Source organism: Sus scrofa, chromosome 14, assembly GCF_000003025.6.
Source record: "Sus scrofa isolate TJ Tabasco breed Duroc chromosome 14, Sscrofa11.1, whole genome shotgun sequence".
Taxonomy (NCBI): Eukaryota; Metazoa; Chordata; class Mammalia; order Artiodactyla; family Suidae; genus Sus; species Sus scrofa.
In genome coordinates, this window is record NC_010456.5 from 33,425,773 (window position 1) to 33,440,518 (window position 14,746).

General features: G+C 44.2%; 1 protein-coding gene across 1 annotated transcript in view; it reads right to left on the reverse strand.

Annotated features, from left to right (window-relative positions):
• Window positions 1-14,746, reverse strand: part of CCDC60 (coiled-coil domain containing 60) — a 188,471-nt gene that overhangs the window by 99,477 nt on the left and 74,248 nt on the right. Inside the window, exon 2 of the mRNA XM_021073556.1 lies at window positions 2,337-2,416. Coding sequence (XP_020929215.1) covers window positions 2,337-2,416 — 80 coding nt within the window. The remainder of the gene's footprint in view (window positions 1-2,336; window positions 2,417-14,746) is intronic.

A 14,746-nucleotide genomic window follows, 5' to 3' on the forward strand; every position in this document is an offset into this window, starting at 1 on the left:
AACTCTTGGCTTCCTGACTCTACTTCTCACCAGTCCCTGGGGCTCCCAAGTTCCCAAAGCATCTGCCTCAAAAGCCCTTTAACCTGGGTTCAAACACTATAGAGGCCAGTATGTCCACAACTAACAGAGGGGTCCCTGTGGGTCTCATTCTTGATTCCAAGGGCCAAGTTCACATGCATCTCTGTGCTTGGCTCTGCTTGAAACTCTGAGACTGAGCCTCATCACCTCCTGGAGCTGGGGGCATTCTTTGTAGGATTACTCCAACACTGACTATGGTATTAGTCTGATAAGGCTGTCATAACAGGCTAGGTGGTCTAAATGACAGACACTTTTTTTCTCATAGTTCTGGAGGCCAGAAGCCCATGATCAAGGTGTCAGCAGGGTTGGCCTCTTTCCTTGGCTTGTAGATGACATCTTCTAGCTGTGTCCTTAGCTGGCTTTTTCTGCATGTGTTCACTTTCTTGGCATTCTTACCTCTTCTTATGAAGGCACCAATCCTACTGGATTAAGGCTCCGCCTTTTTTTTTTTTTTTTTTTTCTTTTCCTTTTAATGGCCGCACCCATGGCATACCGAGGGGCAGAATCAGAGCTGCAGCTGCTGGCCTACCTCACAGCCACGGCAACACCAGATCTGAGCTGCATCTGTGAACTACACCATAGCTTGTGGCAACACGGGATCCTTAACCCAACTGAATGAGGCCAGGGATCAAACCCGTATCCTCATGGACACTATGTTGGGTTCTTAACACTCTGAGCCCTGAGGAACCCCAGGACTCCACCTTTCTCATTTAACCTGAATTACCTCTTTTATGGCCCTCCTTCCAAACACAGTCATGTTGGGGGTTAGGGCTTCAACGTATGAATTTGGGGAGAAACACAATTCCATCTATAACACCTGCTGAACACTTGAAATGTGGTTGGTCTGAATTGATAGGTGCTCTAAGTGAAAAATACACTCTGGATTTTTCATCGTTCATCATTTTCCATCACATATTCAAAACATAATAGAAAGTATCTCATTAATACCTTTTTATATTGATGACACATCGAATGATAATACTTTGGATGTAGCTGGCTAAATGAACTGTATTATTAGAATTACTTTTATCTTTTTTTTTTAGCTTTTTTTTTAGTGTGGCTACTGAAAAATTGAAAATGAGTTGAACAGTTCACCCTATGTTTCTGCTGGACAGTGGGTGTCCAGAGACCCTCTCAGAGCCCACATGGCCACCCCTCTGGCGCCGCCTCTGGCTGGTAGGGAAATATTGTTCCCTGGGCCCTGTCCTGAAGCCTCTCTTAGTCTTTATCATCCATTCCTTCTTCCCAGCTTCAGAAGCCCACACTTCCGCCTTCCCTGAGGCTGAGTCATCCTGTTCCATCAGAGCTGTGCTGCAGATGGGGTGGGGGAGGGGGTGGGCAGGAAAGAAGGAGCTTCTGACAAAAGGAGGTAAAGGAAGGCAATGACTTGACTGTTTTCTCACCAGGGTCTGCCTCAGAGTGGGTGACGAGTAAGATAAACAGACCCTCCCCAGGGCCCCCCCACCCCCACCCCGTTGAGCGCATCTCAGTTGTGTGTCTTATGCTAAAAGAATCTCCATCTCTTACTCTGCCTTGAGGTACTTTGCCAAATGCCTCATTTATGACCCCACTTCGGAATATTCCAGGTCCCGGGAAGTAGTTGAGGAGTGAGAAGAAGGAAACCCCACCTCGTCCCACAGACAAGAGTAAGATATGGTCCCAGACCTCAGTTTGCTCACACTCCTGTGGAGGAATGAAGCGGTGGGAGGGGGAAAGACATGATTGGTATCATATTTGAGGCCACACGAGGGGTGCTTTCATGCATTATTTCATGCAGTCTTTCTAACAACCTCATGTTATTTTCATTTTACAGTTAAGGGAGCCGTGACGCGGGGAGGTTAAGTAACTCCTTCAGTGTGACCAGCTGGCAGGTAGCAGGGCCAGTATTGGAAACCAAGTCTATTTGAGTCTTGGCTGCAACACTATGGACCTGGAGGAAACAGGGAAGAGTTTTCTGGAGCATCTGGGAACTCTTCTTGAGTTGGATTCAGGCCCAGAAAGGAAAGCAGAGGGAATGTGAAGCCTGGGACTAGCCTGAGCAAGAATGGCAGGTAAGCCTGGTGGAGGCACTCCCTGACAAGACCAACCGAGAAATGGATCCTGTGCCCTAGTCCTGACACGGTTACGTGCCTGCAAATCTTCTGCTTGATGCTTGGGCTGAGGGGCAAGGGGACCTGGCAAAGACTTACAGGCATCGCCCCACAGCCTGCTTAGCACCATCAGGATGTCGAGGGGTCACTGGCGCTGGGCTCACTCACCGGCTTCGTGCAAGGTCTTTCTTGAGGTTTATTATTTCCTTGTCCATGTACCTGATGCTCTTCATTGGCTTTTCTGGGACCTGAGGGGAGTCAAGAAGTGAAAGAAAAATAATGTCAGTGTAAGAGTTATAAGCAGAGCCAGGCTGTAAGAGGCTTGTGTGTCCATCTGAGAGGTCTGATCAGGGTGGAGGGGTCTCTGGACAGCACAGTGTTCTTTTCTCCACCCAAGAGAGGCCTTGTGGCATGCTGCAAACAGCAAGGGCTGTGGAGATGGGGCGAACCTGAGCTCTGATCTTGGTTCTGTCTGGTGACTGCCTGTGAAACCTTGGACAAATTATTTAACCTTTCTGGGCCATACTTTCTTCAGCAGAACGGGGAAATAATTCCAACCCTGTTATGATGATTAAATTAACTATCAAATTCTTTTTTTGTTTTGCTTTGTGTTTTGCTTTTTAGGGCCGAACCTGTGGCATATGGAAGTCCCCAGGCTAGGGGTCAAATTGGAACTGCAGCTGCCAGCCCACACCACAGCCACAGCAACGCCAGACGAGGCGCATTTGTGACCTACACTGCAGCTTGGGACAATGCCTGATCCTTAACCCAATGAGTGAGGCCAGGGATTGAACCTGAATCCTCATAGATACTAGTCGGGTTCATAATCTGCTGAGCCACAACACAGGGAACTCCCAAATTACCAAATTCTTGACTCATGTGAAAAACAGAAGCTTCTATTATGAAGTATATTCTGCATATTCAGAAAAAAGCAAAAAATTAGAGGTTGATAATCATTGCAGGTGGCCAAGGCAGCTGATCTGGAGAGCTGAATTTTAATACATAATGATGCAAATGTACCTCCCCTTCTACCATTCCTCCTAGCAGAATTTTATGAGTAAATTATCCAGGTAATTGTTCATGGATTTTTCTTTCCCTTTTCTCTATTCATTTGCCTTTCTTAGCCATGGGGGAAAGCTCACAAGACTTAAATTAATTTCAGAGGTGAGTACCAGGTCAATATAAAGAAAAGAGTTAAATGAGCTATACTGTAATATAAAAGTCACTTTTCTCAGCCACCAATTTGGTGAACAATAACAAGACTGGTACCTGGATAATCCTGTTTTGAAATTAATTCCTACAATATTAAGATTTTTTTTTAATTAAAGGAAATGCCAAGAAATTACAGGAAATGGATGCTTTCAGATGGGGCTGGTGGGAGCATACACTGTAATGACTTTTCTGAAGAGCAATTCCGCAGTGCCTACTAAATGCATAAAAGTGGGTGTGTCCTTCTCCTGTCAAGCATTCTATGGGAATAGCCCTGTGTGGACACAGAGATGCATCAACAAAACTGCTGAGATGCTGCTTGTGACAGCAGTCAGAAGTCATCTACACATCTTCACAACAGAAGACAGGTTAAATAATCAGGGTGCATCTAAATGATGGAATATTATGCAGCAACTCAATACAACAACAATATAATGACAGAAGTATGGAGATGCTGGAGTTCTCTGAGTAACAAAACATGCTACAAAGTAAAAGGTATCACATGATTCTGTCTTTGGTTTTTGAAAAAATGATCTGTTTGGACATAAACATCTCAAAAGATATGAATGGCCGTACCTCACCCCTACCCAAATGCAGTGATTTTCTCTGGGAGTGGGATTATGGAAACTTTTATTTATTTTTCCTAGCTTACGTGAATCTTCTATTGCTCTGTGGTGAGTTGGTTTTTTTTTTTTTTTTTCCCCACCTTTTTAGGACCACACCTGAAGCATGGAAGTTCCTAGTCTAGGGGTCAAATTGGAGCTGAAGCCTATGCTTCAGCCACAGCCATGCAGGATCCAAGCTGCACTGTTAACCTATGCTGCAGCTTTTCAGCAATGCCAGATCCTTAACCCACTGAGCAGGGCCAGGGATCGAACCTGCATCCTCTTTGATACTAGTTGTGTTCTTAACCCACTGAGTCACAACGGAAACTCTTCTGCAGTAACTACTAATCAATTATGTAACAGATGGAGAAGAGATGGAAAAAAAATGGCTGAAGGAGATCTGACCATGGCTGATGGGTGGTACTCTGTTGAGAGGGTTTTCCAAAAACAGAGTGAGGATGGGTCGGCTACTTGCAAGAGAAGTCATCATAATACATACATGAGAGGAGGCATGGTGTTTTTTCAGCAGCCATCATCACCCTCTTTCTCTGAAAATGAAATTGGGCTGTGGTATCTGCTGCTCTGGGCCTTGTAAGTGGAATGTGGAAGGCAGGGAAGGTAGCTTTATAGAAACTGGATGGCGTGTGTGGGGGCTGGGGGTGTTAAGATGGAGGGTGAGGTCTGCAATGGAGGAACTGGATTGCTACTGTTCTGCCTGATTCTCAAGCATATTCTTCCTGGCTCACGTAGGACATGTCCTGTGCCTCAGAAAACAGGTGCAGGGTCTATGGCAATTCCCCAAGGTACCCCTTCTTGTCCACCAAATAAGGTGTAGATGATCCAAAAAAGTACCTGGGAGGAGTTCCCATCGTGGCTCAGTGGTTAACAAATCTGAGTAGGAACCATGAGGTTGCGGGTTCGATCCCTGGCCTTGCTCAGTGGGTTAAGGATCCGGCATTGCCGAGAGCTGTGGTGAAGGTTGCAGACGCAGCTCAGATCCCATGTTGCTGTGGCTCTGGTATAGGCCGGTGACTACAGCTTTGATTAGACCCCTAGCCTGGGAACTTCCACATGCCACGGGAGCGGCCCAAGAAATGGCAAAAAAGAAAAAAAAAAAAAAAAAAGTACCTGGGAGAGCCTTGAATGAGGTCAGCTAGACATAAAGCAATAAAATCATGCACAGAATGTCTCTAGCTATTCTTTTTTTTTTTTTTGCTATTTCTTTGGGCCGCTCCCGTGGCATATGGAGGTTCCCAGGCTAGGGGTTGAATCGGAGCTGTAGCCACTGGCCTATGCCAGAGCCACAGCAACGCAGGATCCGAGCCGCGTCTGCAACCTACACCACAACCCACGGCAACGCCAGATCGTCAACCCACTGAGCAAGGGCAGGGACCGGACCCGAAACCTCATGGTTCCTAGTCGGATTCGTTAACTGCTGCGCAACGACGGGAACTCCCTTCTCTAGCTATTCTTATGAATGAATTATAGGTAATACATCAAGCTTACCCCAATATACCATGGTGTATAACTCCTTGGCTGAACACTAATGGCAAATCCATGTTTTCGTCTTGAGGGATGGAGATATGGGTGAAGAGACAAACCTCCAGGATGTATGTAAGGATCTCCAGGAATACTTTGAAAACATCTGCACAATGGACATTGCCTTTTCTCACATGCCCAGTATCCCTTCACTCTCCCTCTTGATGTTGGTTCCCCAGTTAGACCTTCTGCCCCTCTCCCATGGAGCACTTGTACCTCAGAAAACATTCATGGTACCAGTAATACAGGTGGTCCTGAATGGCTGAAGCCAAAAAGCAAAGCCCACTGCCCATCACAGTGACTGGCTGAGGGATGGTCATGTGATCCAGTTCGGGTTAATGAGATGCAGGCAGACATTTGCCAGGGGCTTCTTAGAAGAATGATTTCTAGATGTAAAGAGCTATGAACATAGAACTCTTTCCTCATTGACTATGAACAGAGAAGCAAACAACTGTGGGGGTTGCTGGCAGCCATTCTGTGCCCACGAGGGAGCCGGCCTCCAGCTGAAGAAGATGTGGGGGGAAGGCAGACAGGGGAGTCAAAGAAAAACTTGTCCCGTGGTACCTTGTTGAACTGATTAAGCTGCATTAGAATCTGGACTATTCACAAACATTTTGTCTATTATTTAAACCAGTTTGAATTGGCCCTTTTCCCTACAACCGTAAGATTTCTCTCTGAAACGTGTCCCTCCCTTGGGTATGTCAAGGCAGCAACAAATCAAGAATTATTTTAACTAGTTCTCTTCCCTCTCTTAAGGATTAAGATTAATCCTGTTCTGGTGCATCTTGCAATGAAAGCAATGAGATTGGCCATGTTGAGATCAAACATTTGAAATCAAGGTTGTCTCTTTCTAATCCCCTTTTTTTTTCCTTTTACAGGTGTACCTGTGGCATATAGCCATGGCAACACTGGACCTGAGCCGCATCTGTGACCAATGCTGCAGTGTGCTAAAACGCCAGACCCTTAATACACTGAGCAAGGCCAGGGATTGAACCAGTATCCTCACAAAGACAACGTGAGGTTCTTAACCTGCTGAGCCATAACAGGAACTCACCTCTTTTCTTTTTTTTTTAAGCCCCAAATTAATTCCTTCCATGGGAACCAAAGCAAACTTGCTTAAAAGTAAATATGTGATTAAAACATATTCATGAACAAAGACAAAATAAATACCCTCAAATTTCCTTGCCAGATAACTTGAAAATACATGACTGCATCTCTGCTTAATGCCACAGTTGTGTACCCATCACACTCCTAAAACTCTCAAGTTTCACCCTATTCATGAATCAACTATGATACTGTCCAAATTTCAAGCCTTTCCCCCCAAATCTCACATAATGATGCTTGCCTATGCACCAAGGATTCACACTATTGTAAAGAGTGAGTGTGTCTACACTGGGATCAGTGCTGAGCAACTGACAGGAGCAAAGCCAAATTGTGTCCGTGATTTGACATAAAAGTTGAGTGGGACAAGATCCACTCCCTCGGCACTGAAATTATGTCTGCATTTCAGTAGATTCCCAGGAAGCTATTTTCATCCTGATCATTGTGTAATTACAATTACAACAAGCCACTAGTGATAACTGGCATTGAGGGAGGAGGTTCCAGTTGTCAGGATATTTACAAATACACTTTGATATTAACACAATGAAAAGTTTACAAGGCATCCAAGAATCACCATAACTACAATCTTTCAGGAGGGTAATTTCGCCATAGGTGTCATACGCCTTAAAAACATATTTCCTTTTGCTCCAGAAAATCTGCTTCTCTCCAAGGAAATTATGCAGTCAGGATAAAAAGATTTATCCATGAGGATTTCTATCACAGCAATGTGAACAATTGTGAAAAACATCTAAATGTCCATCAACAGGCACTGGGGGGAAAAATGATGCTCTATCTGGACAATGGTCTATGGCGATCTGAATTTGGTGTCACTATGCCACTATTTCATGTCGCTGTAGATGTTTATGTACTGATGTGGAAAGGAGTATAATTTCAAGTGAAAAGTGCATGTTACAAATATAAAGAACTTAGGTCATAGAGAATATTAAGATTTATATTCATAAAAAATCTATAGAAACTCCTAAAAATGTATATAATCTGATACTAGCTATGTTTTAAAACACTGATATATGGCAAGGTATAGTATAACAAGCTTGAAGTAAATATAACAAATTGTTAATAGGAATGTTATCACAGATTTCTTGAATTGTAGGCAAGTAATTTTTTTTTCTTTTTTAGGGCTGCACCCATGGCATATGGAAGTTCCCAGGCTAAGGGTCAAATAGGAGCTACAGCTGCTGGCCTACACCACAGCCACAGCAACTTGAGATCCAAGCCATCTCTGGCAACCTACACCACCGAGCTGTGTCTCCAACGCTGGATCCCCAACCCACTGATCGAGGCCAAGGATGGGATCGAACCTGCATCCTTATGGATACTAGTAGGATTCGTTCCTGCTGTGCCATAACGGACACTCCCAAGAATATTTTTAAATTTTGGTTATCTTCTTTTCTGATTTTAAAATAATGTACTTGTCTAATAATAACATGATAGTGTTTTTCATGTTTCTAAGGCAATTCTAACTCTAGTCATATAAGCAAAATGTAAGTTTTTAATGTTTTAAACATTAAACTTAAGGGTCTGAAATGATATAATTTAGAACTATATTTTAATATACTCTATCAGGCAGGGTACAAGTACAAAATCAGAGCTCATGACAGGTAGTTCATTAGAGGGGCTTTAATACAGGGGAGCAGTTACAAAGATGCTGGAAGAACTGAAAAGCCAAATGGGGGATGGCAAGACACACTAGAGATTAACCAAGGGGGAGGTTTCTGCCACCCCCAGGGCTGGAGGGACTAAGAGAAGAAGTAGCTCTCGGAAGTCCTAGAATTGGCAGAAGCTGAACTTACGGAAGAGATGTACTTTCAGCCGGAAGTGCTGCCAGAAGACACACACACACACACACACACCCTCCAACTTCCTGCTCTGCATCCTGTTGGCTGAATCTGCGAGGAAGCCAGCTGGCAAGGGTGCCCGGAAAATGAAGTTTACAAGGAACAGGCCCCTGGGGGGAGTAGGAAATGGAAATGAGGCCCCCAAACAAATGGTTATGTTACAGTTTATGCAAATGCCTTGGCTCCAGGTGCCAACCAGCTACTTTTGGACATTCACACTGGTTCTCCTTTTAATCTGGTACCACGTTGCAGGTGTTTCCCGTTGTGGCTCAGCAGTAACGAATCTGAGTAATATCTATGAGGACTCGGGTTCAATCCCGGACCTCTCTCAGTGGATTAAGGATCCAGCGTTGCCATGAGCTGAGATGTAGGTTGTGGACATGGCTCGGATCCCATGTTGCTATGGCTGTGGTGTAGGCCAGCAGCTCCGATTCAACCCTTAGCCTGGGAACTTCCATATGCCAAGGGTGCAGCCCTAAAAAAACCAAAACCAAACCAAAACAAACAAACAAACAAACAAACAAAAAAGGACCACTTTGCTACTATAACTTTGTATATTCCTTATCATTTAATCTGAAGCCTGACACTCCCAAAATTCTCCATGGCTTAGATACATATCCAGAATTAGGCGCTGCCATGGCTGTGGTGTAGGCCAGCAGCTATAGCTTCAATTCGACCCATAACCTGGGAACCTTCATATGCTGCGTGTGTGGCCCTAAAAAAAGACAAAAGAAAAAAAAAAAAAAACACATAACAGAATTAGGCTCATTCTCTCTCTCAAAATCATTACCAAAACCCATGTTTCTAGGAAATCCTGAACCCTCCTACTCCTCCCATTTTCTTTCCTCCAGAAAGTACTGTAAATCCCAGATCTTCACAGAGCAACTCATCTGGCATCAAAACTTACATGTTCTATGTCCCACACCCCTTAGATCCTTATTGCTGATAAACAAACTAATGTTAAATATTTATTTCCTTCCTGCTGACACTGGTTCAGGGGTCTTTCCACCCAAGTAATACACATGCAATACAATTCTACAGTTAAGATTATATCCTGGTTATGAAACTAACGGCTAATCAGGAAAAATTTTTAAAAATTTAGGAGAAAAAAAGCCAAGTACAGCTGCATCACCACTGCTTTGGACATACTTTGTTTCACTTTCTGTGACAACTCCCAGCCGGATTTCATAAAAGCTGTCCCGGTTGACTTTAATGTTTGGTCCTTGCATCCCTTGGGTGTGCCCTTGGTCTCAACAGCCTTCGATTCTTCCACTGCTGGGCTCCATTCTTTGTTTCCTGGACAACTAAGTCCACCCTCTGCCCTGTCCCTTCTACGGCACGTGTCCTTTCTCTGACTGATCTGTAAATGGATCTTCGGGAGCAGGAGTGTGAGAAATGCAGCCTGACATCCTGTAACGTGTCAGAAGGGGAGGTGAGAGGACGGACTCACGGTGGAGCCTTAGGTGGGGATGGTCTTTTGGGCAGGGGTACTCACATGTAACACTAGGACTGTTTCAACAGCAGCATTTGGTCTAACCTCACGGCTGGGAAGTGGGAGGTGGCAGGAACGAGCAGAAAGAGCTTTGTTGCCTGAAAAGGCCCAGGTTGGAGACCTGATTCTGTCACTTCGGTGTTGGGTGACATTGGGCAAGTCACACACCTTCCATGAGTCTGTCTGATCATCTGAGACGAGCAGCTGATGCTGTCCACCAATAACATTATCATTTACCTACTTGCGATCCTAAGTGTGTGCTTCTTTGAAATACATGACTCTATTCAGTTCTCACCATATTATTATTATTCCCATTTTATAGCAGAGCAAAATGAGACTTTGAAAGGAGAAAGCAATGTGTTATTAAGTGGCAAAGTGTATAACTTAAATCAGTTCAAGTGACATCAAAGCGTGTGTTTGTTTTGGGGTTTTCTTGGTCTCTTTTATTATATAACTTTCAGGTGTACAGCAGTATAATTCGATGTCTGTATACACTACAAAGTGATCATCAAAAGTGTAATTTCCATCCATCACCATGCAGTTGATCCCCTTCACCCGTGTCACCCATCTCCCACCTTCTCCTCTGGCAACCACTAATCTGTTCTCTTTGTGCATTTTTTTAAAATTTTGTTTTATTTTTATTTTTTTTAGATTCTGCATGAATGAAATCATGTGGTATTTATCTTCTTCTGTCCTACTTAGCACAGGACCTTTAAGGCCCATCCATGTTGTGACAAATGGCAGAGTTTCATTCTTTTTTATGGCTGAGTAGTATTCCATTATATATATATATATATATATATATATATATACACACACACACACACACACACAGCATGTCTTCTTTTTCAAGTTTTACTGAAGTATAGTTGATTTACAAGGTGTTGTTATTTCTACTGTACAACAAAGTGATTCCAACATACATATATACAGCACATCTCCTTTATCCATTCATCCATTGATAGCCACTTGGATTGCTGCCAGAGCTTGACTACTGAAGTAGAATAAGCTGGGTCTCATATGGCAGTTCTATTCTTTATTTTTTGAGGAATCTTTATACTGTTTTCCAGAGTGGTTGTACCAATTTAAACCCACAGTATACAAAGGTTCTCTTTCCTCTATATTCTCTCTCTCTCTTTTGCTTTTTAGGGCCACACCTGCAGCATATAGAAGTTCCCAGGCTAGGGGTCAAATCGGAGCTATACCTGTTGGCCTACACCACAGCCACATGGGATCCTCTACCACAGCTCATGGCAACACTGGATCCCTGACCCCCTGAGCAGAGCCAGGGATCGAACCCACATCCTCATGGATACTAGTCGGATTCGTTTCGGCTGTGCCACAATGCGAGCTCCCATTCTCTGATTCTAGTCTCTTCAATAATAATTATTCTAACAGGTGTAAGGTATTATCTCATTGTCGGTTTCTTTTTTCCTTTGTAGAGCCACACCCACAGCATATGGAAGTTCCCAGGCTAGGGGCTGAATCAAAGCTGTAGCTGCCAGTATATGCCACAGCCACAGACACACCAAATCCAAGCCACGTCTGCGACCTACACCACAACTCATGGCAACACCGGATCCTTAACCCGCTGAGTGAGGCCAGGGATCGAACTCACATCCTCATGGATCCTAGTCAGGTCCTTAACCTGCTGAGCCACAATGGGAATGCCCCCGCCCCCGCTGCCAATTTTTTAATTGAATTTTTGTTGTTGTTGTTACTATTGGAAAGCATGTGTTCTTAACCACTACTTCATTCTGTCCCTCATTTTGCATAGTGGGGGCTAAACAAGATATAGTAGTTGCTGGCTATTAACTTACAGATACCTCCCCCATAAAGGTTGCCCACTGAATATGGTTAGATTTTTGTCATAAACATTTTTATACGGCAAAAATCAGAATGACTTGTTGAAGGTCAAGGCTGGAAAAGCAATCTTTGAAATGTCTGTTGTTCTCTTGTCTTTTAGGAAAGAATGTTCCCAGCCCATCTTTGTTCTTAAAATATGATCTACTTCCTAGAATCAGATTAAGATGGAAATGAATTCCTGCTAAATGTACTTGGGTTGATACAGATGTCAGGGGAACAGCTGGAGATGCTCTGTCAAGAGATGAGGCAGAGGAAGGCGGACCACTAGAAAAGAGAACGGCGAGGAATAGGCAAGCTGATTAGAGCATTTCAGACTTCTTATGGATGAGCTGTAAAGAATGAAGCAGGCAGGGAGTGGGTAGGGTCCATGGCAAGAATGTACACATGAGTCCAGGGATCTTGGCTGGCAACCAATATTCAGTCTTTGGGTGGTTTTATGATGGTGACAGGCACTTACCTTCAGGGAGAGTGAACTTTTCTGTCCCAAGGGTATAAGGCAGGTACCTAACTCCATAGGGATAACTCTGAACTAGTGACCCCATCCACATGCAGAACTTCCAACTTAAATATGAAGGGCGCTATTGAGCTCCTTAAACTCTCTTCACTAAAGGCAAGGCAAATCCTTTAGAGAGTATTCATTTACTATATTTTGAGGTTTTTTGTTTGGTTGGTTGGCTTTTTTTTTTTTTTTTTTTTTGGGCCGCACCCGTGGCCTATGGAGTTTCCCAGGCTAGAGGTCTAATTGGAGCTGTAGCCGCAGGCCTACACCACAGCCACAGCAATGTGGGATCCGAGCTGAATTTGCGATCTACACCACAGCTCAGGGCAACACTGGATCCTTAACCCACTGAGCGAGGCCAGGAATTGAACCCACAACCTCATGGTTCCTAGTTGGATTCGTTTCCGCTGTGCCATGATGGGAACTCCCTATTTTGAGGTTTAATGGACATATAACATTAAGTTTCAGGTGTACAACACAGTGATTCGATATTTGCATAATACATTGCAAAATGTTTTCCACAATAAATCTAGCTGACAGCTGTCACCTTCATTACAACAAATTTTTCTTGGGATGAGAACTTTTAAAATGGACTTTTTAGCAACTCTCACATATATAATAAAGTATTATCAACTACAGTCACCATGCTGTGCAGTCATTCTGCAAAAGAAATGACCCAAACTCTTAAAAAATAATCCACATCTGCATCAGCTGCAGCCTCTGGGAACCATGAACGGAACAAGAGGCTTGTTCAGGGTGAAAAAGAGAAAAGAAGAAGAGAGTAGGATGGGGTGGGCAGGAGTCCCAGACCATGATGGGGGATCTGATGAAGTCTTAGCCAATGCAACAGGGCACTCCAGAGCAATGCTGGCCCATTACAGGAGTCAGAGGATCAGGCAGAAATGTCCAGTGCTCACTGACTGAGACTGGGTGGGTCCTGGTGTGAAAGCTATAGTGGCTCCTGAAAGCACCACCCATTTTTACAGAAAGAGAAACAGAACCAAAATGGAAGTCACTCAAGGTCACATAGCTGGCAGAGCCAAGACTAGAAACTGGGGTATGATGGTTAATTTTGTGTCAACTTGACTGCTCAGATGTTTGGTCAAAGACTGCACTGGGTGATTCTGAGAGGAGGTTTTTGGATGAGTTGAACATTTAACTTGATGGATGAAGTAGAGCCCTTCCTCATGTGGGTGGGCCTCATCTAATCAGTTGAAGGCCTGAATAGAATGAAAGGCTGACTTCCACCCCACCCCCATCCCCCCTCAATAAGAGGGAACTCTAATCTGACTGCCTTCCAGCTGGGACACTGGGGTTTTTTTCCTGCCTTTGGGCTCAAGTGGAAACTTCAGCTCTTCTTCAGTCTTGAGCTTGGAGGCTTTTGCACTAGAACTTAACACCATCAGTTTCTCCTGGTTCTTAGGCCTTTGGAACTACATCACCAGCTCCCCTGGGTCTCCAGTTTACCAACTGTAGATCTTGGGACTTGTCACTTCCCATAAACACGTGAACAAATTCCTCATAGTAAATCTCTGTACCTGTATCTATAGCCATAAACATCCTATTAGTTCTAGTTTTCTGAAGAACTAATACATCCAGTCTCCCTGTATTTAAAACTTGGGTTGTCAACCATTAAACCTTCTGGAAAACTCGGTCTTTTTCAATCACTCAGGTAGAAGGGAAAGACAATATTGTTCGTTTTGTTGTTGTTGTGTTTTTGTTTGTTTGTTTGTTTGCTTTTTAGGGCCACACCCATGGGAAATGGAACTTCCCAGGCTAGGAGTGGAATTGGAGCTACAGCTGCCAGCCTATTCCACAGCCACAGCAGCACAGGATCCGAGCTGCACCTGGGACCTACACCATAGCTCATAGCAATGCCAGATTCTTAACCTATCGAGCGAGGCCAGGGATTGAACCTGCATCCTCACAGATCCTAGTCGGGTTCATTAACCACTGAGCCATGAAGGGAACTCCCCCATTATTTGTCTCTTATATCCTCCCTATTTTCTAAGGAGGGTGCGGGTGCTTGGTTAGCTGAGAAGGAAGATGAGTGTGTAGATGGATAGCGAAGAAGCACATGGAGAGGATAAACGTTCCAGTTAATAAAAGCAGAATGACATCTTACAGAAGGTGAGGAAGGAGCTTTGGGGTGGTGGGTCTGGGGAGCTGATATTCAGAGGAAAAAAAAAAAAAACAGTCTAAAGGACAGTTTCATTGGTGTTTCTCCTATGGGTTGCAAAGTAACCTTCCTCTCCTGCTCTTCTTTGAACCCTCCAGTAGAATCCATTATGCACTAGCATTTGGGGAATGGGAATTGTGCTTTGAGGGGACTGGCAAGGTGCTGAGCCAGGCCTCAAGGTGGGCAGGGGGGAGCAGAGGTGGAGGAGTGACTAATGCAGAGGGAGAACAGA